The 15726-nt window shown below is 31.8% G+C and overlaps 1 protein-coding gene across 3 annotated transcripts in view; it reads left to right on the top strand.

Annotated features, from left to right (window-relative positions):
• LOC124530763 (lachesin-like) overlaps positions 1–5376 on the top strand; it is a 79249-nt gene extending 73873 nt beyond the window's left edge. For 2 of the 3 annotated variants that reach the window (XM_047105038.1, XM_047105037.1), the window contains exons 10-11: positions 2811–2948; positions 5271–5376. In XM_047105038.1, coding sequence (XP_046960994.1) covers positions 2811–2948; positions 5271–5365 — 233 coding nt within the window. In that variant the 3' untranslated portion in view covers positions 5366–5376. The remainder of the gene's footprint in view (positions 1–2810; positions 2949–5270) is intronic. The other variant, XM_047105039.1, reaches the window with a different exon arrangement.
• The last annotated feature ends 10350 nt before the right edge of the window (positions 5377–15726 follow it).

Raw genomic sequence — 15726 nt, 5'->3', positions numbered from 1 at the left:
AGCCCTTCGTGTTATTTCTAAGCCGTTTTCGATAGTATTGTTCAAAATATTTATTATAAATTATGCGTATGCGACAATTTACAAATAATTAAAACAATTCAAAGCACAGTATTAGTTCATTGTTTTACACAATTAAATTTGTATTTGCTTATAACAATTATACTATTTAAATTTAATCATTTCAGTTTAATATACTCTGATAAACGGTATATTATTAAGTTTATTAATTCAAGCGATTAACATGTAAACATATGCAATTGAATTAATTATACTATTTTAATCGGATTAAAATTAAATTATTATTGAAAGAATTAGTAATCAACGGCAGAAATAATTATTGTTATTCAAAATATCTTTAAACTATTTCCAACTTCGACACCTATATGTGTATGGCTTATAAATACAAATTTAAATAAAAATCCAAAGTTAGAGTTCAAAGAGTTTTCACCTATTTCTAATAGCTAAAAAATTACGGGTGATATTAGAACCTTAGAATTCTCTTTGTGATAGCCAGTAGGGTAGGTGCTGGTAGGTATCGCCCACTCATTGGATATTCTAACGCCATAGAGCTATAATTATGATTGTTGTGTTCTGATTCAAAGGATGAATGAGTCAGTTTATCTACAAGCAAAAGAGGCATTACATCTTTTATTTATATCTATAGGTGAAAGAGTAAACTAATAACACCCAATACCTACGTCTTTCCTCGGACACGGCATTTATTTCTAGAGTAAAATTCAAAAAGTATTTTTAAGTTTAAAAATTTAAGGGTCATGTCAAAAAAATCACATATATATAGGGCACGTTACTGAACACAAGATTATATTAAAGATAAAAAGCGTGAAGTTATTGAAGTCTAGAATACTCTGTAGTTAAAATGGTGGAAAAGATAAAAACTACAGAGTTTCTTGCCGATTGTTTTTTACTTTTTCGAGTCGATAGCTTTAAATTTAATTCAACAATGAAATAAGGAATCAAATGTGTTTTTTTCGAACCTAGTAGAAGAAAGAATATTATCGTTTTCAATGTAAGCCTTTTTCAGACCTAAATGTTTAAGTAATTCAATAATATTTTGATGTATTTCCTACTCCCGAATGAGTTACTAATAGGGGAATGGTTTATAAAAATTCACACATAGCAGATTTTTTTTCAATAGATGCAGGTTTCCTTGCAATGTCAACTTTTATCGAGGATATGAATAAATTATAATCACAAATTAAGGTGATAAACCTTAGGTCATATTTTCCTTTTGAACCAAAGTCTTCGGTTAAGATTTTTGTGTTCTAGCAAATGAGGTATCTGATCTCAAAATGTACATTCTTCATTAGTGGGTACTTTTATGACTAACTGGAGCTTGTGACTTCGTTCGCGTTTTAAGGATTGTTCTTTTGGTGTCAGGCATTAAAAGCAGGCTATACTCATCCTCAGAGTTCAAATTACATACTAAATTTTATTCAATTTGGTTTACTGATTTGGTCGTAAACGAGACAGATTTATTTTCGCATTTTATTATTATTATTACATTTACATTTGCTGGTCTAGATTTACTAAAAAGAATTATATCTAGATTGAGCTTCTGGAATGAAGTTTAAGATCGGAAAGGCCCAGCACACCCTATGTCTTCATTTGTATAAATCTGATTGACTTTGATCCTGCATTAACAATTGTCAGGTTAACTCTATGTCTTACTATTTCTCCAACAATTAGAAAAACATACTAAAATCACCCCCCTGTCCTTATCCCAATTCTACTTGGGGTCGGGCAGCATATCGTATTATTCCATACCTTTCTGTTTGACATCATCTCAGAAGTAACATTCTTTCGAACCATATCATCTTTCACATAATCTATCCATCGATTCTTTGGTCATACTCTACCTCTACATCCACGCCCATGCTCAAGACCTTACCTTACCTTAAAACATACTAAAAGTAGCTTCATAAATAAAATGATAAGTGCTCTTATAATTGTACTCTTTTGGAACTGAAATTCCTACCTAGTAAAATAACTGAAGTTGTCATTATCCTCGGCGTAGTGCCCGCCTCGTGTTAACATTGTATGGTAATGTGAGGCAGTGAATCGCGCTGGACGTGTTTGCACTGAGCCCCGCTCACAGTAAAGGAAGATGTCTGTATCGTAAATATAAAAGGCATGGCAACCTGACTATCAATATAAAGCTTAACTGTACAATATAGACATATTGAATTTGGAATTTGAGATTTACCTACTAAGAATTGGCGAATTTAGTCGTTATTTCATTTTTAAACTAGAACTTTGTCTTTAGACACTTAGGCTTAATTTTAGAGCAACTCACAGTTACCACAGACCACCATAAAAACATAACGGACACGAAACCTCCCAATACATTTGGTTTCATCGTTAATGAAGAGATGAAAAGTTATGAAGATAGTACTCACAATAATCTTCCTTAGGATAATAAATTTGTACTTCTATTATATCTGCTAAGTATGCAAATATATATTTTCTATATTTGTCTTTTATAACTTATATGTTACCCGCATTTACTGTCCTAAAATATGATACACACGTGACACATTACAGGTATTGCTAATAATTAAAAGTATGTTAAAAAAAGTTTAATATTACATGTTGTGACTTCATATTGATCTAAAACTTTCTAACAGGGCTGGTATTCCATTTTTCTTGGTAATTAAAGTCAAAGCCTGACTCAAACATGAAGAGTCTGTCAATGCTTTCGCGATAATGTGTGCAAAAGCGATAAACATTTTATTTTATTTACATATCATTTGCTAAAGTCATACCAGCTCATAAACCGCGTGGCGTTGCAGCAACGCGTCGCGTGAACGCGAGCCGCGCGGTGCAGCGCGACGCGGTCACAGAGCGGCCGAGCGTGGTGCGCGCGCAGCTCGACCGCGCTCCGGACCGCGCGCACGTCTACCGCGCGCCGCACCCGCACCACGCCTCAGGTACGCGCCTGCGCAAACTGACTACACTCTTATTGTACGGTCAGTGTAAGAAAACCTTCGTCAGTTTTCAAATCAAGTTTTGAGCTCTTAATACCTTTTGAATCTAAACATCAAATCATTGCGAAGTAATATGTCATTCTCAATCTGTAAAGCAGATTATCGCTTATACTAAGCACACGAAAATAGATCTTAAGGTGACGAACCTTTTCTTACCCCGACTGTACTTCTATTGACAAGTGTCTAATCGGAAATAAGTTAGACAAAGTTAAAGTATTGCAGTCAGTTTGTTATATCATTTCATTATATAGCTACTCTTAATGATTTACAATATTTGAATTTAATTTGTTTTATTATAGCTTAGATCACAATTTTTTTGCGTTTTGCTTTTAAAATGAACGCACCTTAAGTAATCAATACGTCGTTTAGTTTTTTTACCTGAACCTATTACAAAAGTTCTAAAACAATGAAAATGCGCCGTTCCTCTGCAGTTAAAGAAACATTGAACCGTAAGGGGTTTACTCACCTCTTTGTATTCTTTGTAACAATACTATACATTATTAAGGACTTCTTCCCCTTCGAGGAGTAAAAAATAAACACGTTTAGAAGTCGCGGATCTGAAGATGCATTCACCTCTAGAAATGACTTACTATCTTTCACGATTAAGTCTTTGCATATTACACATTTTATGTCATACAAACATTTAAGTTCACTTTTCAAAATTAATTAATATCATAAATTAGATCTGAGTCTACATCATTTTATAATCAAGCCTCGTTATTATCTGATAGTCGTCCACTTGAATCACTAATTGGCGTTTAAATTTTAACATATCAAATAGATTCGGCAGTACACGTATTTGGTTTTCAGAGAAGTTCCATTTGATCTAGGCATGCGGTGAACCCGGGTCGCTTTCCACTACCGCCAAATAGAGATTAAACATTCAACGAGTTCGCATACACACTTAACCCTCATAAATATTCAGTGCAGACCGCGTACAATCAATTCTTTCAGTTTCCAAGCTTGAGGAAAAAGTGTTTGAACAGCCGAATAATATGATATCAAATAGAGAAACGCGTTTGAATAAAATATAAGGGTTTCCATTGTGAAAATTAACTATAAAAATGGAAGTTCGGGGCGAATCGATTCGAGCCGGTTCGCATGCGGCCATCGCGCTAACACGATATCTGCACCGCAAGATAAACAAAGATATCTTCACAGAATATCTTAAAATAACAATTCTAAACAAACCAATATTCTGCTTACACTGAATATCTTTACCAATAGTCTGACTAAAAATTAAATAACATTTTTATTATAAAGCAAATATTTCTTCTTCGCCGTTAATGTCATGATTTTTTTTTATTTTTTTAATATGTCTCTTTAAATAAAAGAACTAAAGACAAAGAAGAAAATTGTGACGTTCGAAATATTTTTCTTCGGTAAATATATAAATGTATTTATTTGAAAATGCGGTCCTTTCCTTGGTTCTCCCCACGCTTAAATGCACAAAGCATTACTTTTGTATTTTGTTTCGTGTTTCGTTGTTGAGTCTCATTTATTTTTTACTCCTTTTTCTTTATCTTTTGAATTTTGACTTTTATTTTTCTATTCCCACATTACACGTTTCGTACTAAGTCAACTTAAGATATCAACTCAATACGATATACTTAAATAATTATTAATAGATAACACATATTAATAAATACGAGATTATGTCATTCGCGATACAAAAGCGACTTATTTTGCATTCATTTTCATGCTGGATATAATGAAATACTTAATCATGATTATGTATTTTATTTGAATGTTAAAAAGGGTAATTATTGCTATCCCTCCTCGGTAGGATTTACATTTTCTCATTATAATAAATATATATTTAAATTAGTCTATTAAATTTTGATTTTCAACCAAATAAATTATTAATACATTTAAAAAATAATTAGTTCTAACTAAAATTTATTTACGTTATTAAACACTTATTTTAATAACTAGTAGGAGTACTGAGACTAAATCTAGTAAGACTAGATTTCAAAATTTACCTTGACTCGAAAAGGCTTGTCAATAAAAATTCAGCAAATTTCTTTTTTTGTATCATTTTTTTATTTATGGTTCATTAATGATGTAATCTTTATAATAAATTACTATTATTTGATAATATTGTCAATTATTTATACAGTTATGCTCAAGATTCGTTTAAATTTTGTTTAAGTTTATTAAAATATTATTTTTATATATAAATATGTTTTTTATCTGTATATAGTTAAGGACGTTTTTATGAATTACATTAAAAATATATTTATAACTGTATTTCAATTGTTTTAGGCTCAAGAAGTCTTCAGTGCTGGCGGCAATCCTTCTTAGCTATCGTCGTCTTGGTTCACATAGATTTCTTAACAGATATATTTATTTGTTTCTAAATACAAAACAATGTAGATTTTCTTTATTTAATTATAATTTAAGTTGGCAGTAATATGGACGTATATTTCAATTATAAAACGATAGTCCCATTGTAGTCCCATTAATTATTTAACCTTTCTTATTATTGTTATAATATTGTTGTATTTAATAAATTAACATATCATTCAATATATCCATATCCTCCTTTAAGATTGAGAGTGAGAATTTTATATTTGTATGGACGAGGTTTTTTAACCGCTAGCCGAGATAACAATACGATTAGCACATAAGACCTTTCTCAATTCGTACTTCCACATATCTTCCCTGTCAATATATTTTTACCCAAAACATTTTTCGTGATCGATAAATAAATTAAAATGTAAATTAGATTAATAATGGAATGCTTTCTCATCACTAGGATCGGTACAATTAATTTCAATTGAATCTACACCGTAATTGTGTAGTACTTCGGAATAGTTTAAAATGTTATCGTAATATTATTCATGATTCGGGTTAAGCCCTCCATTCCAGTCTTAAATTTACATTTTATACCCAATGTACTGGCATACATTACATATTACGATACCTATATTAGATAAATTTATATTGTATTAATTGTGGTGCCATGCTTCGCGTGTTGTTGTAACAATGTGCCAAAGATATTTAATATGAGATTTTGTTTTAATTTGAAAGCAATTAATGACTAAATTTTTATCAACACCTGTAATTGTGTTATTGTAATATGATTGTGAATTAGTTGAAGACAAGTGCTCACATTACCCTTTTCCGGCTTCAGCGGTTTAATTATAGCTTCCAATAACCTTATTAAATCGATTTAATACATATTAATTTTGTATGTGGACACTTGTCTTTAGTATAGATTTCGGCTTGCCCCTCACGCTTAAAAAACTGTAAATAATAATTTAATTAATCACTGCACATAATGATACATTTTAATGGTTAAATAAATTAATGATAAAAAAATAAATTGTTAACCTAAAATAGATTATGTACCTATGAATGTATAAATATGTATCTTTTATTATGAATAAGAGATATATCCCTAGGTTAAATTTATCTTTACAAAACCTTTATTGTACAGATTAATGTGCGATTTTGATGATGTAAATAAGAATATTAAATAAATTAGTATAAAATTATGTTTCTGTGTTTTATTATTCTGTAACATTTATTACTTCTGTGTGTTTCTAACGACAGTTGTTCTATTTAATACCATTAAGATAAATAGGAAGCTTTAATAAATTAAATTTAAAATTCAATATTAATTTGCTCAATAACAAAAACTTGACATGAAAGATACGTCCCAAAGTATATTTGGCTGTGGTAATGTAAATGCATACTTTGTGATATAATATTAATATTTTATTTATATGGAATGGTAGTCCATACACACAGTCACAATTCACTCATTCAATTCTGAAGTGGCTTAAGCTGGAAAGACTCAAAAATTTACTCTGTCTTGTAAGAGAAGCATAAAGAAAATTGTATGTGCAAATATATTTTTTTAAAATAAATGAATGACCTACTGACCGAATATCAAAAACAGCAGCCAAATACTATGACTAGTAATCTCTGCGGATTATACACATATTACAGCGTACGCGCAAGCCTACGTACTCAACGTATCTTCCTTTTAAATTTGTATTAATTCAAACAGGTAATTATCGAGATTCAATAGCTGTTACTGCCAGCTCTATTACATGTGATGCTACTCTTAAATTCTTAACAGTAAAACGTCCTCTAGACGGCTGATATAAATTTTTCCTTTTAAAAAAGGAAAAAACTAAAGTTTCAAAAAATAAAAACGGAATTTAAACATTGCATCATATACACAAAACAAACTTTACCAGTGGTTAACATAACTTCACTTTCTGCTGTAGCAGCACGTGATGTGAAGTCACAAGATTTAACCCAGACGATATAGTCGAGTATATAAGTGTAAATGTGTGTGTGTCCGCTACGCGTCGCCGGTCTACTGCGAGACGTCACGAGGATGCCGCGCCATCGGTGTCACAAACCTAAAAGATTGTCCCCTACCAAATAGCACTCAACGCGTCTAAAGATGTTCTTAATTTAAAATAACTAGATCAAAACTGCAGTTAAGCAAAACATACTGAATCAATTTAAATTTAAAAATGGAATAACGTATTCCATTTAAAAAAAAATGTAATTGAAAACGTTAAAAAAATTCGATGGCCGAGTCGATAGCGTTTAAAATAATTAAAAGGAGATCTGCGGGTCAGACAGTCTTATCGAGTGGCCATTCTCACTCACTCTGACAGACGTTATCGGTTCCATTGAATCGATGGTCTTTAATTGATTCCCGCTCAGCGTTCGCTACCTCCTTTGTCTTTTTCTAATCGAAATTCAGAGCAAGTGCGGTGCTAACGAATTTTTCTTAAAAAGAATACCCGATAAAACTGAAAGAATAAATACTGCTCTTTTAAACGGCTGCCGGCGAAATGGGGAGCTTTATAATTATTTATGGAGGCTTTCAGGAGCGGCCCGATAAAAACATTTCTAACCCACACTATTTCAAATGTGTACTTACGCGGTGGTACTTATACCAATATATGTTGGTGATGTTCTAGTATTACATTCCAGAGTTAAAGAGAACTAAATATAAATAGAATGTCTACAGATATAAGTTTTATTTTTCACTAGTTCTGTAAAAAATATAGCTCTGGATTTTTATAATTTTGTTCACCATTACCTTATTAGGTAATGGTGAACAACGTTGGATTCACATGTTGCAAAATTTCATTGAAATTAGACATATGCACGATGTTATATTCCTCGCGATGTTTTCCTTCACCGTTGACCACAAGATGAATTATAAACACAAATTAAGCATTTAAAAATTCAATGATACTTGCCTAGACTTAAACTCGCAATTATCTGTTAAAATGTATGCGTTCTAAACACTTAACCATCTCGGCTCTCTATGTACTGAATATGCAATGATTATTTCATGGGGTTATTGCCCAAGTTGTATTTGATAAGGCTGAAGGTAAATTAATTGCGTTTTTCTATCAAATCAAGAAATCTTCAGTAGCAGCTTGGAATTTGAAGGTTTGAAATAAGAGTTTTCATGCCTCAGTAAGTATGTTAAGCCAGCGGTCTCAAGTGTCAACTCTTTCTTTTCCAGTATAATTTAATCTATATATCTTTTATTTAAGAGTGAAGCAATAGTGAGTAATCTCCTGTTTGTATACACTTGTACAACATTTATAAATGCAGTGCAGTTGCTTAGTGTCCCTTGAGAATTGCCGCCGAATCTGAAATCGGATGGAGGACATAATTACTATTTTGTTATTAACATTATTACATTTTAAAACTCACTATTTTTTGTAAGTTCATTTTTTTTTAACTTGAATTAGAAAAATGACATAATTTTTATGGTAAGTGGTCTCCATCACCCATAGACAAACGCTGTAAGAAATATTAACTATTCCTTATCATCGTCAATGCGCCACCAACCTTGGGAACTAATATGCTATGTCCCTTGTGCCTGTACTTACACTGGCTCACTCACCCTTCAAACCGGAACACAACAATACCGCGTACTGTTTTTTAGCGGTAGAATATCTGAAGAGTGTGTGGTACCTACCCAGGCGGGCTTGCACAAAGCCCTGCCACCAAGTGAATGAAATTCTATGTATATCAACAAAACTTAAATAAAAATTGTTTACTCGCTAGAAAATCTTTGTGCAAGTTTATGTGGGTAGATACCAGCTAAACAACAATGCTTAGTATCATGATATTCCTATTTAAAAAGTAAGTGCGCCAGTGTACCTTCAGGCACAAGGAACATAACATATTAGCAAGGTTGGTAGCTTGTTGGTAATGTAAGAAATGGTTAATATTTTTTCAGCACCAGTATTTGTTTATTATAACAGTATAAAATCAAAAATCAAAAAATCAAAGTATACTTTATTCAAGTGGGCTTTTACAAGCATTTTTGAATCGTTATTTAACAATTAAGTGAAGCTACCACCGGTTCGGAAAGTAGATTCTACCGAGAAGAACCGGCAAGAAACTCAGTAGTTACTCTTTTTCAACATTTAAAAAAATACAGTTATGTTAGTATTTTATATTTTAGTTATTATATTAATATTAATTTAATAATTGTATTAACTTAAAAATTAATATATGTACTGCAGAGATCACTTACCATCAAGATACCAATAAGTTTAAAAATCGAACAAGCATAAAACAAATTTTATAAACGAAATAACTAAAACAAAATTATTAATAATTTTAATTTTAGAGACCGCAACGTAAAAGCAACGTAAAACCAGGAGGCTTGCTACCTCCCGGTTTTGCAGATGTCCATGGCGATGGTGATCACTTTCTTTCCATCAGGTAAGCCTCCTACTTATTTGCCACCTATATATGTATATTGACTATCCATATGTAAAACATGAAAAAATATTAATTGTTTTTCTTTTCAAATGGATTTAATTGCTATTACTCCATATGCATATATTTTAATACATAGGTATGTTTACCTAAGTAATCACACCTATCCACAGTATTCATGACTACCAGTAGGACAGTTGGTGCAGTATTCTTCCAAAACTGCAAATAATATTACCATCGGAGTTTCAGCTTAGTGTTCTAGTACATTAAAACATTTTGTATGCTTTTGAAACACATTTAACATTTCATAGCAGAATACTCTGATTGTGAATTAAAAGGAATTGATATAAAACAAGTACCTATAAAAGGTCTTGGCAGGCAGCCACTGTCTCTGTCACTCTGTGTGATACGATCTCAAATATTTACGTTTTAAAAGCTTAACTCGAAACGAGAGACGCGATCGCCATTTTATCTCGGCGTTACCTAATTTTCGATTCAAATTAAATTTTCTCCCATTTGGTAAACTAATATTTGACACTTCGGAAATTCTAACCGCGATAACAAGTTCAAATTATTGCTCAACCCAATTTGGTTATATCAATAAAGAAATTTCGGGATGAATTTTATGAAATGTTGGAGTTGTTTGTTTGGTCGTATCGCGTTCTTCGTTCTCGTGACGTCGTTATTGTATATTCTTATTCTTTTTTTGTAATTTCAGTATATTTTTTTTAAAATAATTCATTTGAGTTCGATGTATTCTAAACATGAGTAAATAATTAATGCTGGACTGTTTTACTATTTAAGTTAGTGTAACACCTCTGAAATTTCAAGATCTTTATTTATGTCTATAAATTATCGCAAGTTTAGCATTAATGGAAAACATCCGGCCTGTATAAGATGAAAATCCACTAACATTTAGTTTTGGACGACCTGCATAATTTTGAGGTAAATAGTTGCCCACTTTTTTTTGAAAAACCGCGTGTATATGTATTAGTTGGCTGACAATTTTGTTTTCAGCAAAACATTTGATTATTTAAATTGCGTTTGTCTATTTACATTAATGTAGTATTTTGTTTACTAAAATCGTGTAAGTAATCTTTAATTCGATCATCAACGTTCGTTAACTTTGGTCAATTTTTTTGCCGCAATGTATCATTGTTATTGAAATGAATATCATTATTTTATTCATTTATTGCAATCAAAAATTTTCACGTATATTTTACAATTAGAACAAGTCCTTTCGGATACATTACACGATTGTTCAAAAAACGTTCAACAAAAAATACTTATGGGCACGCCTCGCGAAGGCACGTGCAGGGCTTGGCAACGACTTCAGACAGTTTTTTAGTACATAATATAAAACCTTTTAATAAAAACCTTATTGAGTTATTATTCACTTTTTATTGCATTTCCCCCTTATCTGCTTAACACATATCTTTTGTTATATTAAGATTTCAAATCGTTTCATCATAGCTATACTCGTATTCTATTTTCTGGTCCATAATATTATAGTGAATCATTGATTTTATCGAGACACTAATTTGGGTCCATACGGAGCCACCGATTTTATTAGTTCACGCTGATGTCATCTGTCATAATGTTCTATTAAGTTCGTAGTATAAGCGAATATAATAATAATAAAAAACCGCGTTATAATAAACTTGGAATTATTCTTTAAGCGTAGATTTCATTGCCGTAAAAAAGTTTTGGGTTATTTTCTACTTACATTTTCGTGGCATTAAATTTTTATCGCTAGCGATTTATGATATGTATCGCATTTTAGTTTTTTTTTGTATCGGATTTTTTTTAGTACATTTCTATTTTAATTTGTGATTAGAATATTACTAGAGCAACGTATAAAACATAAATGTCATATGACTCTTTGAGTTCCAGATAATTCATTCTATGTCTGCTTAGTAAATGCGAAGGCGTCGCAAGCTTCAAATTTCAAAGATTAAAGAAGACGTCGTGAAACGTTTTCTATTTCCAACAAATCATCGTGACATAATTCGTAGAGTACACAATGGCATAACATGACAAAACAAAAAGTCCATATAAAACTGTGAAGTAGAGCCATAAACAATATTACAGAACGCTGACGCAATTTCACACGAGGGGATTATAAAGTTCCACCCATTTGATATTTTGCAACGTTATAACTCACGTAGTTTGCCCCAAAAACATGTATAGGCTTTAAAGAGCCATAAGTCTAGTAGTTCCGCAGTAAATTTGGCACAGCCTTCGAGAACAAAACCACATCTCTGAGAGAACAAGTTTAATTGACACAAGCTACCGCAACCGAGCAAAGCTCCTCCGTGAATTCGAATGCTACATTCTGCTTATTTTTTGACAATTATAGGTGTAAGAAATCAATGAATCATGAAATAGTGAGCGTGATCAACTGCGCTGTCATTATTTAATGACAATTCATGATCAGTGGATCAAATCATGACCTACGAACATACAAAAATGTCACGAATGTCAATTGAATCTGTGGACATATAATTATTTATTACTAGCTGTGCCCGAGAGTTTGTACGCGTTTGAATTTGGCAAAAATATTATTGTAGCCTAAGTTACTCTTTATTATACCAATGAAAGTCTCGTAAAAATCGGTCGAGCCGTTCTAGAGATTAGTCGAACGAACAGACAGACAGACAAAAATTGTACAAAATGTGATTTTGGTATATTTACCTACAGTCTATACATAATAAAAAGAGTTGTTTTAATATTACAAGCAGACACTATTTTTTAACATGTTTGTAAGCTACGAAAAAGAAGAAATTCACAGAATCCTATTTTTATTTTTAAATATTTGTGGGACACATATTCGCCAACCCGAAATGGAATCCCAATATTAGAAAAATATTGAATCTGAGAGAAAGTCAGTGAAACTCCGGAGAAGCAAAACATCAGTATTAGATAGAAGGAGATCAAGAAGACGCTGAAGAAACGAGGAATACACTAGTGTAACATATAATTGTGATGTATTGATATTACACTAAGAATTCTATGTTATATACTTGTTATTTAATATATTTAAATCGATTATGTAAACGAGGACACTGTAGACATCTACGTATAATAAAATTGGAGAGTTGGAATATCAAAATAACTGCTTTTCACTAAATGCACATGCATGCATACACGGTACATATATCAAAATAAATATAGCTGATGTATTGTAATACATCAGCTATATTTATTTTATTATTCGTAGGCGTAGTAAGGGTAATAATATATGTATTATCTATTAAATATAAATTAATAAACGACGGATGAATCCCTTTTGTTAAGAAGAAGTTTTTTGTTTGCGATATTTAAATTATTAAAAATATACTGAGTCGGTTAGCATTGATGTAAAAGACTAGGAAAAAGCCTTCCCGTCTCGGAGTAGGCCATCAACTCATTTTATATTAAAATGTCCACTAAAAGACAGAAAATATTCTTGAATATTCTAAATATTTTGTATCATCAAAACTTTATTTTAAATAAGTAATGATACCAGAAAATATAAAGACATTTTTCAAGGAACAATTTGGAAAGATCAAGACATGGTCAGTCTCTAAAGAAAATTCATATGACCGTCCATTCCCCGCAAATTGGACGATGCTGTCTCGAAGCTGTATTTCGGAAAACGCCTCTATTTTCTATGAAGTACAGTTGATTATCTATTGAAATATCGCAACAAAGACATTTAATCGAGATGATCATAAATTTGAGCTTTATTCTATGGGCGTAAAGTTCAATTTCGAGAATCTAGGTTGACTGTTAGTATTCAGTGGACTCTCTCTCGGCGGATGGTCTGAACCCGTCGACACTTGTAAAATTTCACGCACAGTTACTCTATATCTAAGATATAATACGAGAGATAAGGAAGATCTTCGAGAAGTGTCATATTTTAGGGAGGATTTGTCACGCGTCCCTAATTTATGTACTTATGTATATGGCTTTATCATTAATTTACGTTTGTTTATTGTATATACTTAAGCAACCCGCTTTTATTATTACATGTTTATTTGTATAATACCTTTATTTATTTTAGAAGGCTGTTGAGCACACGAGCTATCTGATGATAAGCGGGACTAGAAAAAATACAAATAAAAATTCTACAACATTTTTAGTGGCAAGACGGCAGGCAGGAGCTGGATGCGAGTAGCCAGAGAAAGACCACAGTAGCGTGCACTTGAAGAGATGATGATGATTTGTAGTGGTTTGTTTTTTAATATTGTTATTACATGAGCCAGATTGGCAAATAGGTTGCAACTAGTAATTGACTTTGTTTGACTAATATCTTTTAAGCTCACTTGGTTACTCATAACACGAAGTACACTGTTCAATGGTAGAATATAATATACGTAACAAGCGTGATGTACGTTTTTTTATCTCGCTGGAGGAATATAGGACTCGCCTGTACCGTGAACGCCGAGTACGCCCCGTTACACCGGAACTCCCACTAAATAACCAGCGGTACCTGTACCGACTCAGTCTCTTCGGCGGGCGTTACGAGGTCGCTTTCCCATGCTAACGTGAACTCGTGTTGTACTTGCCCTTACACTGTTTGTAAGGGCAAGTAAAGCACATAATTGACACTTTTGATCTTTGTATAAGTAACAAATTCGAAAAGGCTCTATTCCGGCTGATTACTTTGTGTCTTAAATTATATTTATGATTATTTTTATACTTTGATTAAAATTTAGTAGTAAAAAACGAAACAATACTCTTAAAAATGTTTTTCATTCTACGTAGCTGTCTCGAGAACACGATATATGACATTTGAGTAAATCGCTTGAGTAGAATAAATGTCGCTTGAGTAATAGAAATACTAAAACTTTTATTCTTCAGCCTATATGAAACTGTTCTTTACATTACTTTCGTAATACACTTCTGAGATGTTTAAATATTCATTATAGGCGTGTAACAATATACAGAGCTTTTATAGATTATAAAATTATACAGAATAATGTAATTAAAAATAACAATAGAAAAGACTTTTTTTAAGAACTTTGACCTGTTTCTGTAATACATAGTCAATAATTTCATATTTACTGAACTAATTAGTCTTACTTAATACTGAACGCCTGATGCTGCCGATTGCGATGATTTAGCTTAAGATTGCCTTGCCTTTGAATTGAAAATATAAAATTGTGATTACTACTGTTACATTGATTTTAATTGAATATTACTTAATAGGAAAAATAAAAGAGATTCGTTGCTGATTGCTGATTCGTAAACTCCTTTGACATCTTACTATATATATTCGCTACCTCCTAATTATCTTGAAGTGTAATAAAAAAAAAACGCTCAGATTTACTATTTTAATTTTTATTCATTTCTGCAAAGGAGAATTTTATTTTCTGGTTGATTGTTATTATGAAGTCTGTTAGTTATTAGTCTATCCTTTTTAAAGAGTCAGTTTAATTTCTAGTCGTTAAAATATTTTATATTTAGAACAAAAAATATACACATACGGTGATAAATGTTTCAGAGTATGAACAAAAGACGGTCTTGCCGCTTAAATAGCGATCTCCTCCAGAGCGGTGAGGTGTACAAAAGGCCACTTAAATTAATGACCACAACATTAAACACTATAACCTGAAGATAAGTCATCGGGGTCCATTACATAGGTACTCTATTTATTAATGTATATAAAGAACTGATGCGTCACTTGGTGGTAAATAGTCCCCTCCACAAAGAATAAATATATGTATGTTAAAGAATAAATAATTGTTAGTCACATCGTCAATTCACTTTAAGCTATGTCACTTAAGATGTTATGCCACTCAATCAACGTTTAAAACGTCATAAATTGATTTTCTATTGAGACAAGCGATAGTTGTAAATTTTACAATGATATATTATTTTGAACTGTATATATAAATAATAATCTTGAGTTCAAACAAGGTTCAAGCTGTCACGTTTCGCTATAGTAACTTTAAATAGAAACAGTATGCTATGCTGTTTCACGTAATGGAAGACAGGACAGGTGGGGCAACTG

The sequence above is a fragment of the Vanessa cardui genome, chromosome 6, assembly GCF_905220365.1.
Source record: "Vanessa cardui chromosome 6, ilVanCard2.1, whole genome shotgun sequence".
NCBI lineage: Eukaryota > Metazoa > Arthropoda > Insecta > Lepidoptera > Nymphalidae > Vanessa > Vanessa cardui.
The sequence above is the reverse complement of the archived record's forward strand: the minus strand, read 5'-3'. Positions and strand labels throughout refer to the sequence as shown.